The sequence below is a fragment of the Paramormyrops kingsleyae genome, chromosome 8 (genome assembly GCF_048594095.1).
Source record: "Paramormyrops kingsleyae isolate MSU_618 chromosome 8, PKINGS_0.4, whole genome shotgun sequence".
NCBI classification, from domain to species: Eukaryota; Metazoa; Chordata; class Actinopteri; order Osteoglossiformes; family Mormyridae; genus Paramormyrops; species Paramormyrops kingsleyae.
This window is the reverse complement of record NC_132804.1, coordinates 39,095,322-39,120,236: the sequence shown is the minus strand read 5'-3', so window position 1 is coordinate 39,120,236 and position 24,915 is coordinate 39,095,322. Positions and strand designations below refer to the sequence as shown.

The 24,915-nt window shown below is 39.1% G+C and overlaps 1 protein-coding gene and 1 long non-coding RNA gene across 3 annotated transcripts in view; one reads left to right on the top strand and one right to left on the bottom strand.

Annotated features, from left to right (window-relative positions):
• mdm4 (MDM4 regulator of p53) overlaps nucleotides 1-20,115 on the top strand; it is a 62,991-nt gene extending 42,876 nt beyond the window's left edge. For both annotated transcript variants that reach the window (XM_023795782.2, XM_023795784.2), the window contains 3 exons: nucleotides 18,178-18,339; nucleotides 18,448-18,516; nucleotides 19,222-20,115. In XM_023795782.2, coding sequence (XP_023651550.1) covers nucleotides 18,178-18,339; nucleotides 18,448-18,516; nucleotides 19,222-19,788 — 798 coding nt within the window. In that variant the 3' untranslated portion in view covers nucleotides 19,789-20,115. The remainder of the gene's footprint in view (nucleotides 1-18,177; nucleotides 18,340-18,447; nucleotides 18,517-19,221) is intronic.
• Nucleotides 20,116-22,883: 2,768 nt separating this feature from the next.
• On the bottom strand, nucleotides 22,884-23,592 carry LOC111835446 (uncharacterized). The gene is made up of 2 exons (XR_002836225.2): nucleotides 23,397-23,592; nucleotides 22,884-23,315 (listed from the first exon to the last, which is right to left on the bottom strand). It is a non-coding gene; the product is annotated as an uncharacterized lncRNA (long non-coding RNA).
• Between the last annotated feature and the right edge of the window lie 1,323 nt (nucleotides 23,593-24,915).

The following is a 24,915-nucleotide window of genomic DNA, read 5'->3' as shown; positions in this document are numbered from 1 at the left end:
ATGGTGTGCAAAGGGAAAAACATCAAGTTTGCGGCAGTCCTGTGGGCGAAAATGCCTTGTTGATGCTAGAGGTCAGAGGAGAATGGGCTGACTGATTCAAGCTGATAGAAGAGCAACTTTGACTGAAATAACCACTCGTTACAACCGAGGTATGCAGCAAAGCATTTGTGAAGCCACAACACGCACAACCTTGAGGCGGATGGGCTACAACAGCAGAAGACCCCACCGGGTACCACTCATCTCCACTACAAATAGGAAAAAGAGGCTACAATTTGCACGAGCTCACCAAAATTGGACAGTTGAAGACTGGAAAAATGTTGCCTGGTCTGATGAGTCTCGATTTCTGTTGAGACATTCAAATGGTAGAGTCAGAATTTGGCGTAAACAGAATGAGAACATGGATCCATCATGCCTTGTTACCACTGTGCAGGCTGGTGGTGGTGGTGTAATGGTGTGGGGGATGTTTTCTTGGCACACTTTAGGCCCCTTAGTGCCAATTGGGCATCGTTTAAATGCCACGGCCTACCTGAGCATTGTTTCTGAAGATGTCCATCCCTTTATGACCACCATGTACCCATCCTCTGATGGCTACTTCCAGCAGGATAATGCACCATGTCACAAAGCTCAAATCATTTCAAATTGGTTTCTTGAACATGACAATGAGTTCACTGTACTAAAATGGCCCCCACAGTCACCAGATCTCAACCCAATAGAACATCTTTGGGATGTGGTGGAACGGGAGCTTCGTGCCCTGGATGTGCATCCCACAAATCTCCATCAACTGCAAGATGCTATCCTATCAATATGGGCCAACATTTCTAAAGAATGCTTTCAGCACCTTGTTGAATCAATGCCACGTAGAATTAAGGCAGTTCTGAAGGCGAAAGGGGGTCAAACACCGTATTAGTATGGTGTTCCTAATAATCCTTTAGGTGAGTGTATAATATATGTGCCAGGGTGATCTAACGTGTTGATATTAGGAGAGCCTCTGAAATGAGCTAGTAGCCACTTGGCGGTGAAATGGGGAAATGTAAGATTTCTAAAAGTTGGCTTGATAACCCGTCATTTAAAGACTGGCTTAAGCCGGTCATGGGGAATGACCAGAAAGCATTCTGCAGTATATGCAAAAAAAACTCTAAATCTAACCTGGAACGGCGTTACCACCAGAGGCGGAGCCAGACATTTTATACACCCGGGGCTTAGCCCCAAAGGGTAGTATGCATGTGGAATTGGGGCGGGGGGGCGGTTAGAAATGACTGAAAAACATGCTGTGAAGTTGAAGATTTATTAGGCTGTGACTCTACTAACCTATCAGAAGCTTCTTAAGCTCAGAATGGAATCGTCTGGAGTTTTCTTATTAATTAAAGACACAATAAACGTAGTGTATATATACTCCTAAATTTGATGAAAGTGATAGAAAATAGACATCTCTCTCTCTCTCTATTCTGACATTTAACTAATTCAAAAGATATTTCAATATTTATTTATCTAAAACAAAACAGTTTGATGATTAACAGTAAAAAAAAATGTTTTTTCCCTAAAGTGTATGTTGTAAATATCTGATTTCAACTGTGAATATACTGCTGTGTATTGAAATTCCTCTTGTTTTGCATAGAAATATATTGAATAACATACAAAGCATAATATATAAAATAACATTTACCTGAGTTTTTTCTTTGAAAGAAGCCCCTTATGTCCATTGTTGTGTACATCAGTACATAACTGAAACCAATTTAGAGTGCTTTATTTAGCCGTGGAGGGTAACAACTGAAAATATGAAATAAACACACATGTAAGCAAAGACTCCATTTGTTGATTCACTCGAACAGCAAGTAACGTAATATGGGTCAAGTGATCAGTTTGATATCAATCTTTTGTGATACACCGTCATATTTACATTATTTGTACAGTACGAATGATTTGCTTTGGTACCTGGTCAAACTTAAGCTCTCCTCTGTCTGCCTGTCTGCACTTCTCCTACAGCAAATTCGCAGGCAGCAGCTTCTCCCCCCTCGCTCACATGCGTAAGTGCTGTGCTCAGTCGCCTAGTGCCTGAGCTCGGATCATACCAAAATTAGGGGGAATTTACGACTGTGCGCTATGTGCTTCGAATATTGTGTGTAGTTTTTGTTTTATACAGTTGTCAGTCAGGCATCTAATTATGAAACAAATTACACTCCAAAAGACCCTGGGCTTCTGAAACAACAACCCGGGCTTAAGCCCAGTAAGCCACCCCCCCGCTCCGCCAATGGTTACCACAATCAAATCTCACCGAGAATCCGCCAGTCATCAACAGCGGATTCGCGTACGGGGGGAGCAGTTCCTTATTTTGTTGTCCGGTGATGCTACACGAACCGGTGGCCTGTACTACGAAGGGGGTTTAACCAAATCATATTTAATCCGGAGTTAATTTGCGAACGCAGGGTTGACAAAATCAGGTTGTGTCAATCGGTGCTAATCAGTACTACGACACCAGTTAAGCAGTTGATTTGTTACATCGGTGTTAACTGCATTGGAGTTTGCGCGCGTTCACATAAATGGAGCACATTCAGCAGCGCAAGTCACCGTTTGACTCATGGTGTGATCTCCATATTTCATGGAAGAAGACTGCATGCTCATTATGTAGGGTTATGAGGAGCTTATATCAACACTGCAAAGAAAGTCCGATACCACTGCAGGCAGCAAAAGCAGGCAGGCTTGTTGGCAACATATTGCTGACCGAGTAAATGCAGAAGTACATTTTCATGGTCATAAAATGTGGTATAAAATATCTCACGACCGAGTATTAGACTATGAAGTGTTTTCTGAAAAGAATTGAAATACTGTTAATAAATACAAAGGCTCACAGTTGCGACACAATTCAGAAGTCACCTATTATTTGCTGTTAAGTAATGTAATGCTCCCTAAAATTCCATTACTGCGATGTTACTCATAATGTAAACCTAATTTTAACAATAACTTAACTGACCTGATTTCAAATGCAATAGTAGTGGAAAGCGTACATGGCAGCAAGTCGAGATGAAATATAAAAACATTATGTCAAGTCATAGGGCTATGTATTTATATTTTTACTCTAAAGATTTATTGTGTCTAGCCTCCACTTAATAGCGTGTTTCTATGTTTTACAGCTAATAAGAAAAAGGTGTCTATTCATATTACACTTAATAGAAGGTAAGCCATTGTTTAACAAACAAACGATTTACAACAGGACAAAACAGAAGCATATGTGTAGTGAGAAAACGACTAGGAACCTCTCACCGCGGTTAAGTTAGCCTCATATTCCATATTCAGTTTTCTGGCTTTAATAACTTTTAACGTAAGGTGGGGCATTTTTAATGACAGAATTGTGATGTCCAGTACCCAGACAACGATTCACACCGATTATTTTTGCGCTTCAAACCATTTCGTGATTTGTGCTAAATCGTGTTAATAGCTAATAAGATTGGTCCTGTCAGCTGTAATGAGAATGGTGGTTTAGCATTTTGGGCTCATGGCAACTGTTGCACACCCCTTTGTTTCCCAGATTGCTTTACGTACAAATTTTAATTCATTTTTGAATGTTCGATTGTATCCGTATAATGTGCAATGGGACAGTACATGAATGGGTTAATAACTTTAAAACTAGACAAGACACATCCAGTGGAGTGTGCTTTGATCAGTGGACAACAGGGAACAATGCAATGCACACCCCATGGGTTTTCAGAATAACTCCCTCTCTAACAGTTATTAATTAATACATTGTAAGCATGTTATATGCCATTGCTCCATTTCATACATATTGACACAGAGAGCCCCTTACGATTCGCTCTAATGTCATACAGATCATCCAGGTACACAGGCATTGTCTTCGGAGAAATTAAATTTGGCGAAGCGGTGCTCAAATAGGGCTGGCTTACGCAGAAACCTTGACTTAACCAAGAACAAAAACTGCTCGGAGCAGGTTTGAGATAGCGTAAATTGCCATAGCAGCATGCCTCGAGTAAAACCTACCCCCCTTTCGTAGTACGGGTTAATCGCGAAGTTACACCACACGTCATCAAGTTACTCGCAAAGTTACCCCGATAAGCCAGTAACCCCACTTCGTAGTACAGGCCACGGGGCAAATGCAAACATGTCAGCTACGAGCACAAGCATTGCCATCACACCACCTCAGCAGCAAACGGCTGCAGCAGACAGACAGCAGACCTTACTGTCACCAACGTCAGCTCTCAGAGCTGAAGTTCTCTGGTACCTGAACACCGCAGCTAGCCATCATTCTTACAATTCGAATGAGGGTATTGGGGAACTATTCGGAAGCATGTTCACTGACTCCGGTATAGCTAAAAGTTTCGCACGTGGCAAGGATAAGACTGCATATATGATTCGATTCGGCACTGCACCACATTTTAAGAAATTACTTATCAACAATACAGGTATTGTGTATATACAGGTAAAATTGTTAAACTTCTCTCAAGATTTATTTTGGGACATGTTCAAACTTTTATCTCACGTTCAGTGCTTGAAGTGGGCCGGAACGCAGCGGAACGCAGTTCCGGAACTTCTGTATTTTCGTCTTTTGGGTTCCGCCACTTTTTTTCTGCGTTCCGGTACTTACTGAAACTGATCCGACGCAGCGACAGTGGCCCGAGAATAGACAATATCACATGACCGATAAAAGACTACATTACCCACGAGCCACGACAGTGCCCTATCATATGCATCCACTGAGTCCCAACCAATTGCATCAGCTTTAGCCCTAGTCTATTGTTAGGCCTACAAGTATCACACTGGTCTGGTTCATGTTGTTTTAATGGTTTTTCAGTATTCCATTTGTGAATTAGAAAAAAGTAGCCTATGCCTATAGGTTATTGCTTGGAAGAATGATTAAATTAAAATAGTTTTTGAACCAACACATCCTAAAGACTTGATTTTTTTTTTCACCGCACAAATGTCAAATGTCGGAAAATTAGAGTTCCTGCACTTATTTTTTCCCACTTCAAGCACTGCTCACGTTGCATCAACCAATAAATACCAGTGGTTACCACCCATTACCATTCCATGGACTCTTTGGACAGTTTTTTAATCCACAGTGTAAGTTATTGTTACAAGTTACCCCGTGATGAAATAATTTACTACTTTAGTCTATGTGTGTGAGAATGTGTGTCTGTCTTAGTGTGTGTGTCACATGACACATTAAATTTTATTAATGTTTATGGCTATTGTCAAGTGTCATTTGTTTTAAGTGTCAAGTTGACTTTATTAGGTGGGGTTAAGGGTTATGGTTAGGATAACCCAAGGGCTACAGTTAAGGTAAGGACAAACGAAACTCAACTTGACACTACAAAAAATCAATATTTAATGACTATACTTAATAATAAGTTAAACATTAATTTACCTAATATTTATGATGGGTATGAAGATTCCCCCCCTCCCAAAAAAAAAAGAAAAAGGCCACTGCCCTGTTGTTGGTAGTAAAAAATATTGTGGAGGTAGTAAAAAAAAAAAAAAGGTAGTAAATTCAACTCTAGGATTCCTACATAAACCCTGACATTTGATTTACATGGAAGAGGAAAAAAGATAATAATTAGAATAAATACCTGTTGTGGGGCAGTACTCATCAGCTGCTCCTCTACTCTGTTTCACACTGCATCTGCAACTTTTTTGTCTTTAATCTTGGGTCCAAGGTCGTGCCCTCCTCCAAAAACTGCTTGATGCTCTTAGCCTGCAAGACAAGAGCATAGAACAGAAATTAGGTTTCTGAGTATACCAATTGAAAACAACTGAAAAATGAATACGATTATGATACACAGTTGGTATCATTTTGAGTGGTCACCCCAGATCTTATCCTTGATGATCTGTGTAAAAGAGGAGTCCTCTGCAATAACAGTGAAGTGGTGCTGGAGTTTCCCTAAGACTGGCAGAATCTGACCCAGGGTTGGACTCCTTTCAGCTGAGATGCAGATTGTTGAAGTATAAAGCATCTTCAGAACTTTGACAAACTTTTCTGCTTTTCTGAAATCCTCATCAGAAATTCTCTCCAGTCTGGAAAATATGCACAGTTTTATTAGAGAGATTAATCTTATGAGCAAAATAGCTAACACTGATAATGGAATAAGCCAAAACTGATCTCCATCCCTCTCTACAATAGCTGTCCTTCTCCATTGAGTTCTTTAACCGAGGGTCCATGGATGCTGCATGGAGGGAAGGGAACTGTTTAAGCTCCATCATTAGGAACAGGCTGTTCCACCTGTTCTTCATCTCCAGGGTGACCTAGATGTTCTGGAAGGCCTACAGAGACAGAAAGGAATATTGTGTCTCACACTGGTTATCCGTTTGTAGTAATTTGTAGGTTTAATACCTGATTTAGCCAATAAATTTGGTGGATTTTGATTTCTATTTACCGAGAAGTTGCTGCTTTTCCCTTAGCACATTGTTTAGCCAGGTTGGACCTCTTCAATCACACTACCATTGCTCTGATTCTTCCTACCCACTTTGGCACTGAGGGTGTGGTATTTTGAGCTTTTGAGCAGCAACACTGAGTGTGAGCAAAGCAGCTAATTTTACTTATACTCATCTTTTTCACTGCCACATCCATACTTTCTGCATTATCTCCAGTGAACTCTTTGGCTATAACATCGTATGTCTGAGATGTGTGCACTGCCCTTGTATGCAGGATTTTTTATTTCATGAATCCCTTTTTCACATAGTGGACTGCAACTGTCAAGTAGTGGTCCTGTGCCAACATGGTCCACCCATCGGCAGACACAGCTGCATCTATCATGAATTTCAACTCTCTCTGGACATTTTCTTTCTGTGCTGCATGCCATGCAGGAATGAGCGTATTTGACATGCTTAGGGTTTAGGGTTCTTATCTACCTGTAAGGGCGCTTTTCCACCGCACAAAGTGCGGTACTTTCGATACTTTCGCTTTTCCATTGACTTCCGGTCAAGTACCAGTACCAAAATCTCGAGTACCGAAAGTGCCAAACCAGTTGGGGTACTTCTTTGGTACTTCGGTACTTTGGGGTGGGACTTGCAAACGTATTTACTGTCGATTGGTTATGCAAATAGCCTGCCGCTGAAACACAAAATACAACCGCCATCTTTTGAAATACACAGCGAGAAACAAAATAAAAAGCAGTAGAAACAAAAATATAAAAAAGTAAAATGGAAGGATGGACAAACGAGGAAACAGGCTTTAATCGCCATATGGTCGGATGAACAGATCCAGTGGGATTTGGATGGGCACCTCTTTTCTTTAACATTAGGGGAAACATTATTTCCCGATAGACAGGACAAATATAGGGAAACTGAATTGCCCGGAACGCCGTAATACCAAGCCGCTTGGAAGAAATGGGGCACACACGAAACACCGAACAGTGCCGCTTGAAAATCAAAAAACATAATTAAATAATTTGTTTGCTTTCAAAAGACTAAATTAGCAGTAAGCTAATTCTTACTGCTTTGATTGGCTTAGCCAAAGTAAGTGTACCTACGTAAACGTAATTGATGGCAGCATGATTTGGATTTTACTGAATCTTATACTGTGATAGAAGCTGACATAACAATAAACCACATTTTCCAGCCTCAACTGTTAGTTTTAATTTTGGGCTGTTAGTCAGGGGCGGTCACTGATGATGTCATTTAGCGCCGGTACCATTTTTTACGCCAGTGGAAAACCGACATGAAAGAAGTACCAAACTTTCGACACTTTATGAAAGTACCGAAAGTACGGTACCTGGTGCGGTGGAAAAACGCCCTAATTGACCTTAGAAGATTAAGCATTAACAATAGTATGGTTTCATTATTTTTCTTACAATAAAAGTATAAAACATTATCTAGGCTAAAATATTACGTAGGCTACATTGGCCAACTACCCTTAAATTAAAACGACACCCTTTAGAGCTTACTCACCTCCACCAAGGGGCCTCCACTGTAGAAAAAAGGTAGCAAACCTTTAACAATGATGTTGGTGACTGCCCTGTTGCACTCATCTTAGTTTTCCTTGGGCATTTTTTCTTTTTCTGCCAGTGTGAAGGGATTGACACTTTCTAGCATTGTCTTCCTCACACCAGGGTGGACTGCGGCTAATGTGAGGAGAAAAAAAAGATAACTCTACTGTTTAACCAGCCGACTCAATGGACAAGCACAAGCTAACCTACTGTGTATTAAAGTTGGCCCGTTACTGTCAATCTTAATGCATTTCACTTTTTGATTCACTTAGCTAGTTATAACCATATAAGGAGTTGAAGATATACTCAAACAATATCCCAGGTAATGTTACATCCTAATGTCATTGGCGCAGCACCCACGTTAAATTCAGTAGCCTAAACAACAATGTACAAGTTGGCTGAATTTGTTTGCTAAATGTTAGCTTACCTGCTACAATCCCAGTCATAGCACTGTCCTCAGTAATATCAGATAAGGAATCAAGTGGTGATGTTAAAGGAGGAAGACTTGACAGAGAGGAGGAAGGCAGTGGTTTGTTGTTCTTTGACTTGAACACGGAGGAACTTACTGCTCTTAAATTGATGCAATGAGTTAAGTGCTTCATAAAATTTGTCGTGTTGCCATTCTTGGCTTCAAAGACCTTTGCACATATGTTACATTTTGCATTATTGGCATCAAGCCTAAAATAATGGAGCCACACTTTTGATTTCTGGGGCATTTTTTATATACGCAACAACCAAAAACAACAGCACATACACACACGAGCCTGTTCATGACTTTGGACATACGTTTTTCTGTCCGGTTTATATAATGGGTTTATATAATGTTACATTAGACAGCTAATCACCAGCGACTTTAGATCTTTACACAAGATGCTGAGATTTACTTTTTGGGTATCGGAATTTGGCATCAACATGATTAATTTTTCAGTCCTTGGTAGGATTGGAGCATTGGAGTACTGAAGTTCAGTATTTTGGTATACAGAGGAGTTCATGGTCAATTCAATGACAGCAATGTGTGCAAGTCCTGTGGCTGCAAAACAAGCAAATCACCCCTCCACCACTGTGCTTCACAGTTGGTATGAGGTCTTTGTGCTGATAAGCAGTGTTTTTGCTTTCTCCAAATGAGGGGCTGTGTAAACATTTCCACTTTGGTCTCATCTGATCAAAGGACATTATTCCAGAAGTCTTGTAGTTTGTTCAGATGCAATCATGCAAACCTAGGCCATGCTGCGATGTTCTTTTTAGAGAGAAGAGACTTTCTCCTGGCAACCCTTCCAAACAAACCATACTTGTTCAGTCTTTTTCTAAATGTACTATCATGAACTTAAACATTTAACATGTTTATGGCCTGTAGAGTCTGAAATGTAGCGCTTGGATGTTTTGTAATTTCTCTGAGCATTGCATGGTCTGACCTTGGAGTGAATTTGCTGGGACTTCCACTTCTGGCAAGATTGGAAATTTTTGAATGTTTTCTTCTTGTGAATAATCTTTCTCACTGAAGATTGATGGACTTCAAATTGTTTGGAAATGGTCTTATATCCCTTTCCAGGTTGTTGGACAGCAACAATTGCTTCTCTCAATTGTTCAGTGCTGATGTCTTTCCTCCTTGGCATTGTGTTAATATACAACTGAATGCTCCAAACCAGCCAACACTTCTGTTTTTATAGAGGTGGTCACACTTACTGATGATCAGTTAATCAAGGGCATTTGATTTGCAGCACCTGGCTGCTATTTACCATCTTAATTCCTATGGAATTAATTAAAATCCTATGTACTTAATTTTTCACACACTACTTCTGCATTTTAGGTTAGTTTTTGTTAAATAAATAGATACAACCTATTGCATTGTTTCTTATTCACGTGACTATATGTAGGCACCTAGAGGGATCATGCGATCTTTTCATTTCTTTGGCTTGCAAAATAAAGGTGTAATCTCTAAGTAGGCATATATAGTTGCTCCCAAGCTAAATCAAGCTAATTATTATGTATTTTACAAGTAATAATTGACTGAAATGGTCAGGCTCCTTATACACCATCTCTGTTCCAAAATAAAGTCTTTAAACCCTTACCATCAAGAGTCAAGCTGAAAAGATGAAAAACACAAGCTTTTGAAAGCGGTACTCAAAAACCATGTAAATGCTGCAGAGGTAAAACTATTGGATAGGGTCCCAAAATTATGCATTGATGTTTTAATTGCTGCTAAAAGTGCAGTTATTTATTCTTACTAGGGTTTAGATGTTGCATTGCTTTTGTTATTAAATAAATTCGTTGGATTTCTTTTTTACTTGGGCTTTCATTAGTACTGTTTGAAGATTTGATGACACAGTACGCAAATTTAAGAAAAATATTGGTAACACTTTGTTTGGATAGTCTGTGTACAGAGGGTTAACAGAGTAATTGAGATTCAGCTGTTTCAATTTAGAACAATTTAGCTGTTTCACTGTGTCTGAAGTACGGATGTCACCAGAACAAATACGACGATATGTTTTGATGCCAGAATTGCTGAAAATGGAACAGTACTTTTTTTATTTTATTTTTTTTGGAGTACCATAGATACCGTAGGCAGCATAGGTACTGGGCTGTAATTCTTCCTGAATATATACGCATACGGGTGATCTAGTTTATCCTTACAGTGGATATAAAAAGTGTACACATCCTAGTTAAAATGGCATCATTTCAGAACTTTTCCTACCTTTTAATGCTGTACAATTCAATTGAATAACAAACAAATCTGTTACAGGGAAAAATATAAAAGATAAAAAACACGTGCAATAAGCTGGTGGTACAAGTGCACACCCTTTAACTAATACTTTGTTGAAGCACCTCTTGATTTAATTACAGCATTCAGTCTTTTTGGATACACACCTGCCATTAATTACAGTGACTCTAACCCCAAATGAAGTTCGGCTCTCCTAGTAGGATTTCCCTGACATTAACTCGATTGCATCCTACAGCAAAAGCTATTGTTCACAGACATAAGAACATAAGAAATTTACAATGAGGAGAGTCCATTCGGCCCATCAAGCACATTTGGGGATAACTTAACCAATAGCTCAGACTTGTTAAAATCTTATCTAGCTCTGATTTAAAGGACCCCAGGTGTTTAGCTTGCACTACACCAGGGGTCGGCAACCTTTTTGACATGGAGTGCCAATTATATATTTTCTTGTTAGTCTGCGTGCCATGTTAACGACGTGGGGGGGGGGGGGGGCTACCATCGAGTAGTCAAACCAAAGCAGCAGGCACGCCAAGCAACAGCCAATGACATTTCAACATCATAGAAGACGTCTGAAAAATTTTAATGTGTTTAATAATTAGGGTTGTGATCTAGAGACCTGCGTGGGACGAATTTTTCAGTCCCGCTCCTGCCCGCTCCCGTAAGATTCTGTCCCGCTCCCGCAAAAAAATATATATTATTTTCTCCAGCTCCCGCCCACAGTATTCAAGTTTTGTCCCACTCCCGCCCGCAAAATCCCGCAGGTAAACATATAAGTAGTTTTATTTTTAACACTTCTTACCCCTACTCTGTTATTTGTTTCACTTGCTTCCCTTTTGAGTGTAATACTGCTTCAGAGCGTTAGCCTTTAATTTAGTCATAATTGTTGCTTTTGTGCAGTAGATAAATAAGTGTACTTGTTTTTAATAAATTCATTTTAAGATAATTCCATTTTGCGGGAGTCCCGCGATTAATTCTATTCTCCCGCAACACGCACATAAATGAGGACCTTACCGCCCGCACCCGCATTCACCCATCAAATCTTGTCCCGCGCCGCACTCGGTGCGTTGGGTCCCGCGGGAGTGCAGGTCTCTATTGTGATCATCGTCAGCGTGCCACCCGAAATTCCTCTGCGTGCCAGTTGTGGCACGCGTGCCTAGGGTTGCCGACCCCTGCACTACACTAACAGGAAGGCTATTCCATACTCTAACTACACGCTGTGTAAAGAAGTGCTTTCTCAAATTCATTTAAAAATGTTCTCCCGCTAATTTCCATTTATGGCCATCTAGTATTTAAACTAATATTGAAATAGCCATTTGGCTGAACAGCATCCAGACGTGTTAGAATCTTATATACTTGGATCATGTCCCCCCTTAGTCTCCTTTGCTTGAGGCTAAACAGATTCAGCTCAGCTAACCTCTCCTCATAAGACATTTCTGTAAGACTAGGAATCATTCTTGTAGCCCTATGTTGCACCTTTTCCAATGCAGCAATGTCCTTTTTTAGGTACTGTATGATGACCAAAGCTGCACACCATATTCTAGGTGTTGTCTTACCAAGGAATTGTATAATCGCAGCATCACCTCCCTTGACCTAGAGATGTAACCCAACATCCTGTTGGCCTTTTTAATTGCTTCCCCACCATACCTGTCAAGTTTTGGATTTGAAAATAAGGGAAATTTTCCGGCACCCACCGCGAACCATCCCACCCCCCCCAACCCAACAAGCTCCAGTATCCCTTACATTTTAAGACAGGTGTACAAGAAATCTAAAAATAACCACTTGTCATTTACATTTTATTTTCATTACACATTTTCTTGTAATTTCTCATGTTCACTCATGTGGCTCTCTGGCATTCACTAATGACTTTACAGATTTGTTGCAGACTTTGTATCTTCACAGAAGGTGAAAGTAACATTGTTTTTGGAACACAGCATTGCCATTTTAACCTCTGCATTTATGACCTGGTTAATGTTGTAAATGACCTGCAGACTACTGCAGGTGGCAGTTCTCGCGAGGCTACTGACAGTTCAATTTGGAGAGGCAGAGGATTTTTTTTTTTAATGATATTATAATACGGGAGATTTATGGGAAAATACTAATACGGGAGGATGGCGGGAAAGAGGAGTAAAATATGGTAGTTTCCCGGCTAAAACGGGAGACTTGACAGCTATGTTCCCCACACTGGTGAGAGTGGGACATAGAAGCATCAACATACACACCGATGTCTTTCTCATAATAAGCTACCTTTGTTTCAGTGGAAACCCATACAATATCTGTACTTTATATTTCTGCTCCCTGCATGGATTACCTTACATTTATCTACGTTAAATTTCATCTGCCAGGTATCAGCCCAGTCACTAATTAAATCAAGATCCCATTGTAGCCTCTGTGCCGCTAGTTCAGAATCTGCTACACCATCCACCTTGGTGTCGTTTGCAAATTTAACCAGTTTACTGTATGTATTGGTGTCAATATCATTAAATGTAAATTAGGAACAACAGTGGTCCTAAAATTGAACCCTGCAGTACCCCACTATGAATGCAGGCCACTGTGACATTGTGCCTCTAATAACTTCTCACTGTGTCCTGTCTGTTAACCAGTTTTTGGTCCAAGGGGACAACATCAGATCCCTTCTGGAAATCTAAGTTGATCACATTGTAGGTCTTTTTGTGATCAGCTTACAAAGCATGAAAGGGATCTCATTGTTGAAAGGTATCAGTCAGGATAAGGGTAGAATTTTTTTTTCCACAGCATTAGATATACCATGGAACATAGTGAAGACGGTCATCAGGAAGTGAAGAAAATATGGGACAATAGTGGCGTTACTGAATACTGAACGTCTCTAAAATTCATGAAAAGACAAGATGATTAAAGCGGTCAGGGGGGCTACAATAACTCCTACAGCAACACTGAAGGAGCTGCAGGAATTTCTGGCAAGTACTGGTTGTGTGCTACTCTGACCGCAATCTCCTGTATTCTCCAGGGTACTCTGGACCCTGGGGTAGGGTCACAAGATGGAAGCCTTGTCTAACAAAGAAAAACATCCAGGCCCGGCTAAATTTAGCAAAAAAAAAATTCAAGTCTCCCAAAAGCATGTGGAAAAATGTTTGAGATGCACCAATCAGCCAGAAACCAGAATCTGCTGATTTTCAGTTTGCTCAGCACGGACTGGAGACTGGCTGGTCAGTCTCATGTATTTCTGATATCGAACCGGCCTGTTTTACAAATACGCCACACATCGTCATATGCACAACAGTGCAGGAAATAGCCTCACAGCTGCATCCGCACTCATAGCCACATGCTAACATGTCATTAGTATGGACGTTTTCCACTGTGAGTGAAGACAACACAAAGTTTGCAGTTTGTAATACATGTAAAGCCAAATTAAACCATGGGGGAACCACCACGAAAACATGATGAAACATCAAAAGTAAACTTTAAATTGATTATTAAACATACATTAGATGATCTTGAAAATAATCGTTGAAATTGCAAAGCTAGCTAAGGATTTTTCCTATGACAGTAAAAACGTAGAGTATGAATCTATGAAAAAGCCTGATCTTAACCTAGCTTACTGACAATGTAAGAATTGTATGTGCATAACATGTGATGTTGGTATTAATAATACCCTACACCTACACTTCAGTTTTATTTGCAGGTTTGTAAAATATGGACTTTCTTTTTTCCCCCCACTCATCTTAAAATTAAAAAAAAAGAGGTCATTGTTGTGTTATCTGGTGAATTTAAACATACTGGGAAATTATGAGTAACTGACATTTGTTTTATTTAAATCTGTTGTACCTGCTCTTGTTTGGCAAAGTAAAATATGGCACATAAAGTTGGATGTACAGCAACTCAAGTTGATCGTTATTGGTATCTCTTTCCAGTCTCAGAGCACACTATATTTTTAAGTGGGAGAAGATCCTGTAACTTTGGGGGAAATTTAAAAATGTAACTTTCTTTTATTATGAAAAAAAATGTATTGAAGAAAAGTTTTTTTTTTTTTTTCTTTTTGTTTATGCTGAATTATAGTTTTTAGAAAGAAAATCAGCAAAAATCAGCATTGGCAGGTGATACTTGCATAAAAAATCAAAAATTGTAATCGGCCAAGGAAATTGCAATCGGTGCATCTCTAGAAAAATAAAGGGTGAACTTTTTTGGCCACAATTCCAAAAGGTATGTTCGGTGCAAAAACAACACTGCACATCACCAAAAGATCACCATACCCATGGTGGTGGCAGCATCATGCTTTGGGGTTGATTTTCTTCATCTGGAACTGAGGCTTTAGTGAAGGTGGAGGGAATTATGAACAGTTTCAAATCCTAGTCAATTTTGGCCTGATACTTTCAGGTGTCTGCTAGAAAGATGAAGAGGAATTTCACCTTTTAAGCACGACAATGGCCCCTAGCATACATTCAGATCAACAAAAGAATGGCTTCACCAGAAGAAAATTAAAGTTTTGGAATGGCCCAGATAGAGCCCAAACCAACATCCATTTGAAAATCTGTGGGGTAACCTGAAGCGGGCTGTGCACAATAGATGCCCTCACAATCTGTCAGATTTGGTGCGCTTTTGCAAGGAAGAGTAGGCAAGATGTGGTCTGCTGATCCAAAAAGACTGTATTTAAATCAAAAGGTGCTTCAAGAAAGTACAGTAGTACCTCGGTTCTCGAACTCACTAGAACTGGAATTTCTTGAAAGTCAAACAAACCAGTTTGACCTAGAACTCGATCTGAATATCAGAAGTCGAACCGTGAACGCTGACCTAATATAAATTGTACGCGCCAGGAAATGAGTCACACGGCACATCTCTGAGCGGAAACAAAAGGTAACGCTTCAGTGTCAGCCTCGCATTTACTGTAGTAGCAGCGCTTGTTGGTGATACAGTATTTTCAATAAAATAGCATTATCAGGTAATACATTGTACTTTATATAATTTTGTTAGCCATTGCTCACCAAAAAGTTACGCAATAGTTGTACAAATGTTACAACCTAAAAGTCTGCTATTCACGAACAAATTAATGAATACAGAGTAATAATAAAAATAAACAATGGACTGGATTCAAAGTTTTTATTGTCATGTACAGTCTACAATGCAATTCTTACTTGAATGCCTTCTTCACAGACTGGACGATTAACCAAATAAAGCAGCGCAACATTACAGTAACTAACAATAAATAAACCACTAACTTACGTGTACTATTAGAGCATTTATGTAATTTATTTAAACTTTATTTTACCAGGTAAATTAACTGAAAACCAGTTCTCACTGCTTTACGAGATAATCGGGAGAAATAGCAGATTACGCATCGGAACTGCCTGGGATACAAATGTCATGCGTGTAACTAAACTCTTCAGCCAATAAGGGCAAAGGTGTGTCGTCACGGAGGCGGTTTCAGTTTGTGCAGCCGGGTGAGAGGTCGCAATGCATCTAACCGTAATGCATTGCGTCAGGATCAGAATGTGTTGCTTTAAGCCAGCATTGTAAGCAATTCGAATGCACCCAATGACCGGACTGGGGGAACAAACTGAAACGCGGACTTAATACAGAGGACTAATGACAACAACCAGAAACAGCTGATCACATGGGGATCCCACACGAGGTTAACGAGGGGGTGTGGCACACGGAAGGAGCGGACGATCGGGGCAGGACAGGGGTAATGTTGGGATAAGATCTTCATCGTTTTGGAAGCCATTAAGAAAAAAGTGCTCTTCTTGTTGTATCCTGTTCATTTTGTGTATTATTTAGGTGTAATTTTGGGGGGCTGGGAACCAATTAATTGGTTTTCCATTATTTCTTATGGGAAAAATTCGATCAGAACTCAAATTTTTTAGGATTCCATCCAGAGTCCAGAACAGTTTAAGTTTGAGAACCGAGGTACCACTGTATTAGTTTCAGGGTGTGCACACTTATGCAACCAGCCTATTTGATTTTCAATTTAATTGTACAGGTTATGGGTCACATTAAATTGGGAGAAGTTTTGAAATGATTTACCGTGGTCACATTATTTTACATTACAAAAATCTGGCATTTTATCAGTGGCGTATACACTTTTTATATCCAATGTACATGCTGAAGAAGAAGGATGCCTACAAGCACAGGAGAAACTACACATGGCTAATCATTTGCATTTAGCTTGATAGCACAACCAACGTTTTATTAGATTAGTATACATTTAGCTTGATAACGATAAGTTTTATCCCGTAGAACTGCAGTTAATTCATAATCTAATAAGAGGTTGGTTGTACTTTCAAGCTAAATGCAAATAATTTCTTAATAAAGACACACTTTTAAAAAATTGTAAAATTGTAAATGTGTTTTATAAAATGTGAACTCTTGCTGCAGCAGTAAGGGTGAACATTGCTATCAAGCTGACTTTACATTTACAATCTAATAAAATGTTTGTTGTACTGTCAAGCTAAATGTAAATGATTTAATAAAATGTGTATAATTTTTTAAAAGTGTTTTAATTAATTATTGATGTGACCCTTGCTGCGGCACTTAGGCTGAACTTCATGCTTAAAACTGCATCATCAGCCTACAGCTGAGCAATACGTCACAGGGGAAGGAATTCGGAGAGTGGAAAAGATTTGGCATAAGTTTTAGCCCGATTAGTTGTTAGGCATTGTTAGCAATACCATGGGGTGCATGGTAATTTGCAAATTAAAAATACCATAGTTCGCAGATAGTGGTTGGAAAGTACTGTGTGTGTGTGACCCATTTAATGAGACACAAATATGATGAATAAGTTAAAAACTGCAACTTTCAACTGTTCAAAAAGCCATAAAAAAATGTTGTAATTCATAGGAGTCATTGCTGCATCAACAAAAAATTGTTGTAGTACTAGTACTGTACTAGGGCCGGAGAGGTGGCTGTGAGGCTAAGGATCTGTGCCGGCATTTGAAAGGTTGCTTAATTCGAATCCCATGAATGCTAGGAGTGGTTCTACTACGTTGGACCCTTGAGCAAGGCTGTTACCCAGGATGAAGCAATTGCAGGTTATGACATTAACCTACATCCAGCCCTGCAAGCAGGTCCTCTGGCATTCAAGGAAAATTTGGGGGTTGGTGGCAGGATTGGCACTCCAGCCACTGGAAAAAATAAAGAAGTTTAACTAAATGGGTTTTTTTTTTTTTGGTATTGAATTCTGAGACTGATCGAGAATCATGTAACTAATAGTATGGGTACCGGCAACTAGATTTTCGGTATCGTGACATCCCTCGTCTGTAGATGTTTAAAAGATTATACATTATATAAAGTATATGTAATGATTCGTGAAAGTACCTTCATATAATTTCAATTTGACCTCACTGAACTGATGTTTTATGAATTATTGAATCTTAACTAAGTTATTGAAGTGTTACAAATACTCTGTACACATACGCTCTGTAGGCAGACTATCCAGATAAAATGTTACCAAAATATTTGTGCCTAATTTGGTTTCTGCTGCCCCAAGGTGAGTATAAATGGCAGTTTTTTGGCAATGGTCACACAACTAAACTGAGGAAAGAGCTCTCCCTTGCGCAGGATGAAGACACGGCCATAGTGTCTGACACCACGGACGATCTTTGGTTCTTGAACGAAGCAGAGAGTGAGCAGGTGAGTGTAGAGATGAAGGAGACTGTGCTTCATCCGGGGAGTGACGGCGAGCTGCATGAGGAAGAAGAAGGGGCAAAGGAGGACAAGGAGGTGTGTAATGGCTTTGTGTCAGTTCAGCAAATAGTCAGACTTTGGCAATAGATCTGCCCCTGTAGGATCTGAGATTGAGACCTTTGGATCACAGTTGACTTATTTCAGATGCAAGAAGATTTAGATGAGGACTCCCAGTGCCTGAGTGATGATACAGATACAGAGATCTTGACCCAGGTCTGTTCTCCTGTATACTTCCTTAAAAATGGTTGTGAGACTGCATAATATTTACTATGTAGAAAGTATCACTACTTAAACCCTGCTACTTAATCCATTTATATAACCTTTATATACCATTCAGAAGTTTTTGCACACCACAGGTTTTTATCATTCTTCCAATTATTTAATTCTTGTTAAACATTGGAGAGTTGAATGGGAACTATAAATTAAAATAAAAATCAAATAAGTTTCCTTTATAACATGGAAAGCGAATGTAACAGTGCACATCTAACATCCTATTGACTGGTTGTGTGGTGATGGCATAATCAAATTCTAGGCTTCCCATTAACTTGAATTGCACTAGTTAACAGTTTCATCTCATGAAACAGCAATGTTTCTTGTCCGTTGTAGAAAGAGTGCCACAAATTTTCTCTGCTGTAATTTCTTAAGGAGGTTACTTTGATGAATCAAAGTACTCAAATGGTGACCATATTGTAAATTTATTTGTTAGCAAAGAATATTGATATTGTGCATTTTTATTAAATGTTAAGTGAGTAACATGCAAATGTAGGAAATCTGTGTGCAAAAACTTTTGACTCTGTAGTGTATATGTATAAATTGTCTTATTATAAGCAGTGTTTATTTGAAATGGTAGCCACTAAACAGTATTGTTGTTTAATTGATATCGATTAGACTCAATGTCATGAATCCCATGATTCTCAGGATGCTTGGCAGTGCACCGAATGTCGGAAGTGCAACTCTTCACTGCAGCGGTACTGCATGCACTGCTGGGCTCTGCGTCGGGACTGGTACAAGGACTGTCCCCGCCTCGCTCATGCTGTATCTGTGCCTGACCTGCCCATCACCAGCAGCAGCCAGGAGGCTGCCAAGAGTAATGATGATATCGATGTGCCTGACTGCCGGCGGACGGTGTCTGACCCAGTGATCCTTCCCTTGCATAGTTCTCTCAACCGACCACTTTCCTACAGCAAGGACAGGAGTTACTTACAACTCCCAGGTAACCCAAAACGGGGTGGCTCGGAGGGCCCGGGGAGCTCAGAAGGGGACAGCCAGGACATGTTGGAGATGGAGATGGATGAGCGGCCGGAGGCCCTGCTGGAGCCCTGCAAGCTATGTCGTGTGAGACCCCGCAATGGCAACATCATCCACGGCCGCACGGCACATCTCATCACATGCTTCTCCTGCGCTCGCAAACTGCACAAGTTCCATGCTCCCTGCCCTAGCTGTGGCCAGATTATCCAAAAGGTCATTAAGACCTTTATTGCTTAGTGGAAAAGCAATGCCCACTTTACTTTTGCTTTGTTTACCTTTTTTGAGATGGTTGAATTAAGGTATATATCTTTACTTTATTTGATCCTCTAAAGGGAATTGCATCCTATGTTTGCCAAGCGCCACCCTTGATATGTTAAAGGTAATTTATAAGATATTTATTTATTTATTTGACACTTTTATAATTGTTTTCCTGACATTGGGGTAACTGCAGCATTTTTTTCTACAGATTATAGATATTTTACTGCAGATTTCTTTAGCAATCAAAAGTATTTGATCATTTTAATCGTATATTGATGAAAAATAAAAATTACTCATACATAGTTACATGCAAGAAGGAGCTGTGTTTTTTCTAATGACTATATTCTTTTTGATAAACAACACTACAAAGCTTCAAGCTTTCAGTCAATATTGGCAATTAGGCAGTTGTAAGGTTCAATATCGTGATGAAAATAAGTATTGGTGAGTTCATTTGCCGTTATAGTAGCCTGCCTCAGTGCTAACTAGTCTCTGTATTGACTAGCTTACTGTATAATATCAAGTGGCCATGGTGTGAATTGTAATATGCTGTCCTGGTGCGGATCAAGTCGCTTTGTTGATTATCATGTCAGTGTTAGTGTGAGCGCATGCTGTCCAGTGTGTATGTTCTGTCACACATTGTGTTTCTTTGGATTGGCTCCAGGCTTAATAAAATAGTTATTGATATATATATATAACCTGTTAGGATAAAATTATATAGGTTGGACCAAATCCCATCTCCAAAAGTTAATTATCTGTCAGGGAATGTCTTCTACAGTTAAGGACTAAATTGTTAACCCCCCCTTTCTGAAATTTCAAAACAGCCTTTTTAGCTTTTCAAGGAAATTACTAGTACCAACAAATTTACAAGATAATTACTTCCAAAAGAAGAGAAATTCTTTGCATCTCTAGATCTTCTGCTAAAATTGATGAAATTTTAATGACGTATTATATTTTAATGATGTTTTTTGAAACAAAAATGACCAAGCCAAAATTATTACCCATCTGACAATTAAGTCAATAGTGTACCCATTCTGACTTACATTTGGGGGCAGCCTCTTACTGTATATCCTAACAATGTTGACAAATGTCTCTTGAGGGATCTTAGCCAGTCCCTCTATAGCAGATTGCTCCAGCTCATCCACATGAGATGATTTGAGCATAAACCTCAACCTTGAGATCCCACCAAAGATTCTCAGTGAAATTGAGATCTGGGCTTTGAGAAGGCCACTCCAGGACCTTGATTTTGGTGTCATTCAAAAAGTTCTGGACCAGCTTCGATGTGTACTTTAAGTCTGCAGACTGGCGGCATATTTCTTCATATTATCCTTCTAAATGTTTTTTTAAAAATTTCTTCATGATCCCATGACAAGGTTTCCTGTGCCCGAAGCAGCAAATCAACCCCATAGCATTATGCACCCAACACAATGTTTACCTTGAAACACTGCTTGTATGATTGAAGGCTTCCCTTCCATTACCAGATAAAAGCAACATCCGTGTGCCCAAACAGTACTGGTTTTGTCACATTGGACTAAAGGGGAGAATTTCAAAACTCTTCACCATGTTTCAAATAGTCCCAGGTAAAATTCAGTCTGGCTTAAATCTGCTGCTGTGTGAGCAGTGGAATTTTCCTTGGGTGATGACCTAGAAGCCCACCATGATGAAGTGTCCTCACAACAGTAATTTTTGAGACTTCAAGCCCAGAAGAGACTAGTTCAGAGACTTTCTTTACAGAGATCTAGGGATTCTTTGTGAAATCTTCCTCTCCAAATTCTTTGATATTTTGCACTTCCAAACATGTCCAGGTTTAATTCTAACAGACTGTCTCCTTGTACTTTGTGATGATGCACCATTCAGCTGTTTTAAATGCTTTTAAATGCTTGGAAATGGTAGTATAGCCATACCCATTAAAATGGGCACCCACTACCTTTTTTCTGAGGTGCAGACTTATTCCTTTGGTTTTTGGCAAGATGAAATTACTTGCTACAGAGGATGTCAATCTTTCAAGTGCCACTAGCCCTGGTCATTTCAGTCCATTTAGTAGAATTTAGTGCTGATTGATTGAGCTAATCAAGTCATGGGGTTCAGTTTGCTACAGTTTTTCCTAAAGAATTCTTGTGGGGGTTAAATTTTGACTGCATTTTAAATAAATTTCTAATACAGCAGTCTAGCAATAATTTTTAAGAAGTCCAATATGTAACCAATGGGGGTCTTTACATCGATACCAATTAACTAAAATGGTCGTCTTTCTCCTGAGTTTCTTATATATAATAACTATTAGAACCCACCTCCCCTTGCTCCCTTGGTCCTCTACCCCCACAGTTTGCTTGGCTACAAGAGATGCGACGTGGATAGCAAATGGGCAGTCAACCTCATTGATGTTATCAAAGAATGACGTTTGATCTTGGGGCTGCTGTATTATTTTTTGGTGCTCTCTGCATGAGGTCTTTGAAGATTGGTGATACATGTGCATGCAGACAAAGCAGAGTAGAACAAAGCGCTAATTTTGATCATCCCAATTCACTGCCACCCACCTTCACATTGGCATACTCCATCCTCTTCTGGTTAATGGCCATGGCAAGACTCTGCCATGTGTTTGTTTAAACCTTATTCCTTTACAGCTGCAGTCTCATGAAGTACCTTTATTGACTGGACTTTGCTTTAAATCTTCAGCAAAAAATTTATTCTTTTACAGTTTACAGTTTGAGGGTATTTTTAGGTGCAAATCTTCTAAGAACTTAAATCTAATTCTTTGTATTTTTTGGTGTACTCAGAAATTACTTGTTGCTGTAAATGCTGAATGGTATATCGGGTATGGTGAATGAACATACCTTCATCCACAAAAAAAATCTTGGTTTCTGTTTATTATTATTTGCATAATGAATAAGCGCGATGATCACATCAGATGTGCAAGTCACTATGGAGGCAAAATAGACAAAAAAACGACTATTAAAAGTATTAGTTGACTAATCGGATTATAAATTGCATAATTATAAAATGGGTCCTATTTAGCTACCAGCTTTTACATTTAGCATGAGGTTATTTAAATTATGTGGTAAATAATAAAGACAAGATACTTCACTCACAAACATATTTTAATAGTTTGCTGCTGATATAAATAAAACTGTCAATTTTCCAAACAACGTAAAAAAATAACTTTTTTTTCTATAAGCCAAGGACAGGCACATTAGCAGCAGTAAAACAGTGCAAAACATTCTGTAACAAGTTACAACATAAGGGTATTTCAATAACAATTTATTCATACTAAAGAATGTCAGCATTTCAACCTGGTCTCGGGTCAGGCTTGCTCTTTTCTGAGAGCAGATATTCCCTGTTGCAGAGAAGATTTGCTCTTGAAGTTTCTTCTTGAAACCCTTCACCATCAACCACGGAGAGTGGTCTCATGTCTTTTATCAACATGTTTAGTATTGACTCAGTGAGCGCAGTTGCCTGCTGTGGAGTACACGTCTGCTTCTTTAGCAGAAAACCATCCATGGTCGTCTTTTGTACTGCATAAATGTCATAAAAGACAAAAAACAATGTACAACGTACATTCACGCCACAATTTAGCGTACAAGCTAATATCTTACCGTGGCAAGTCCAATTCTGATTCGTCCAGATATCCAATGTGCCTCCTCTTCAAATGCTCATGCATTACTGAAGTAGTCCGCTTTGCAAATGTTGCAAATAAGTTTTTTCTTTGCCTTATCTAGGGTGAAATTGTCCCAGACTTTAGAGCGATGATGCCAGATTTGTGGCCACCATTTTTATACCTGTCGCTGAATGCTATTGCGCAAGAGCGAATCTCACCAGAGTGTGGTGTATTGGTGCACTCTATTGGAAAGCGGTAGTATTGCACAGGTAGAAAGGAAGGAAAACGTCTCTCCATTTAAAAATACGTCTTGCAGCAATTATCAACAATCAAATTCGTTGGTGAGTATTTGTTTTGTCGACAATGTCGAATAATCGTTGCACCCCTAAAGCAAAATGCTTAAGTGTATCTACTGTTTGTGCTTTTGTAAAAAAAAAAAAAAAAAACCTTGTTCAGCCTCTGTATTGTTTTTAAAGCTCTTAACTGTTGCTATTATGCTATTAGTTCACAAATAACAGTTAAGGGAATGTCCTATTCATGTGCTTGGGGCAGAAAAGTGTGGTCTTTCCCCATCAGGTGGCATTATGTTCTGATTCCTAATTGTCCTGTGATTTTTTTTTCCCGCTTTTTACTTTTCTTTCTAATTTCTGCATGTGCATATTTTTAAGGCAGATTTGAGAATAGCTACATAGTGAAGGTGCCATCAGACTGGTTTGCCAGTGAAAGGATTGACTATGCTTTTAACCCTAACCCTAACTCCTGGTGTTTAGTAATAAGTTGGTCTATGTTTCCATTTGATAAATTCACTGCCACTGTGTGTGCAAGGCAACATATGATAAAGAATATTGCCATTGTTAAAAATCCATGTTTTGTGAATTTGTGCTGTAAAATCACTGTATATCTGGGAAAATCTAATTTTATATTAAAAGTATTTTAAAAGCATATGGCATGCATACCCATATGCATTCCCATAATGGCGGTGTGGGGGTGGGTTATTAGGGCATTGTGGTTTCATAATTTCAGTTTCAAGAAAAATTGTGCTTTGCATTACCAAGCTCTTCCTCCCTCTTGTCACTTGCTAAGTAGGCTGAAATGCTGTTTAAAGTGATACAATACAGCTGTCAGCTTTTTAAGTATTTTAACATCATCAAAATGATCATCTTTGTAATTTTACTAAATGTTCAGTTATTGAAATGTTTCATGGATAGAATTTGGACTTTATCAGATCTGAGGGTTTTATTCTAAGTTTAGGATGATCATTTATTATATTTATATTAGGGTTGTCAATAGATTAAAATATTTAATCGTGATTAATCGCACAGCTGTCCATAGTTAATCACAAATTAAATCATGAATTTATTCAACGTTTACCGTTAAGGGATTTTTTCAGGTGTTAATATTACGTATTACTTAGTCATATAGATCAGACATCGGCAACCTTTTTAAAGCAAAAAGCCATTTTATTCTAAATGTCTGACCCAAGATTTACAAAGAGCCCCAATGGATAGAGAAGAGGG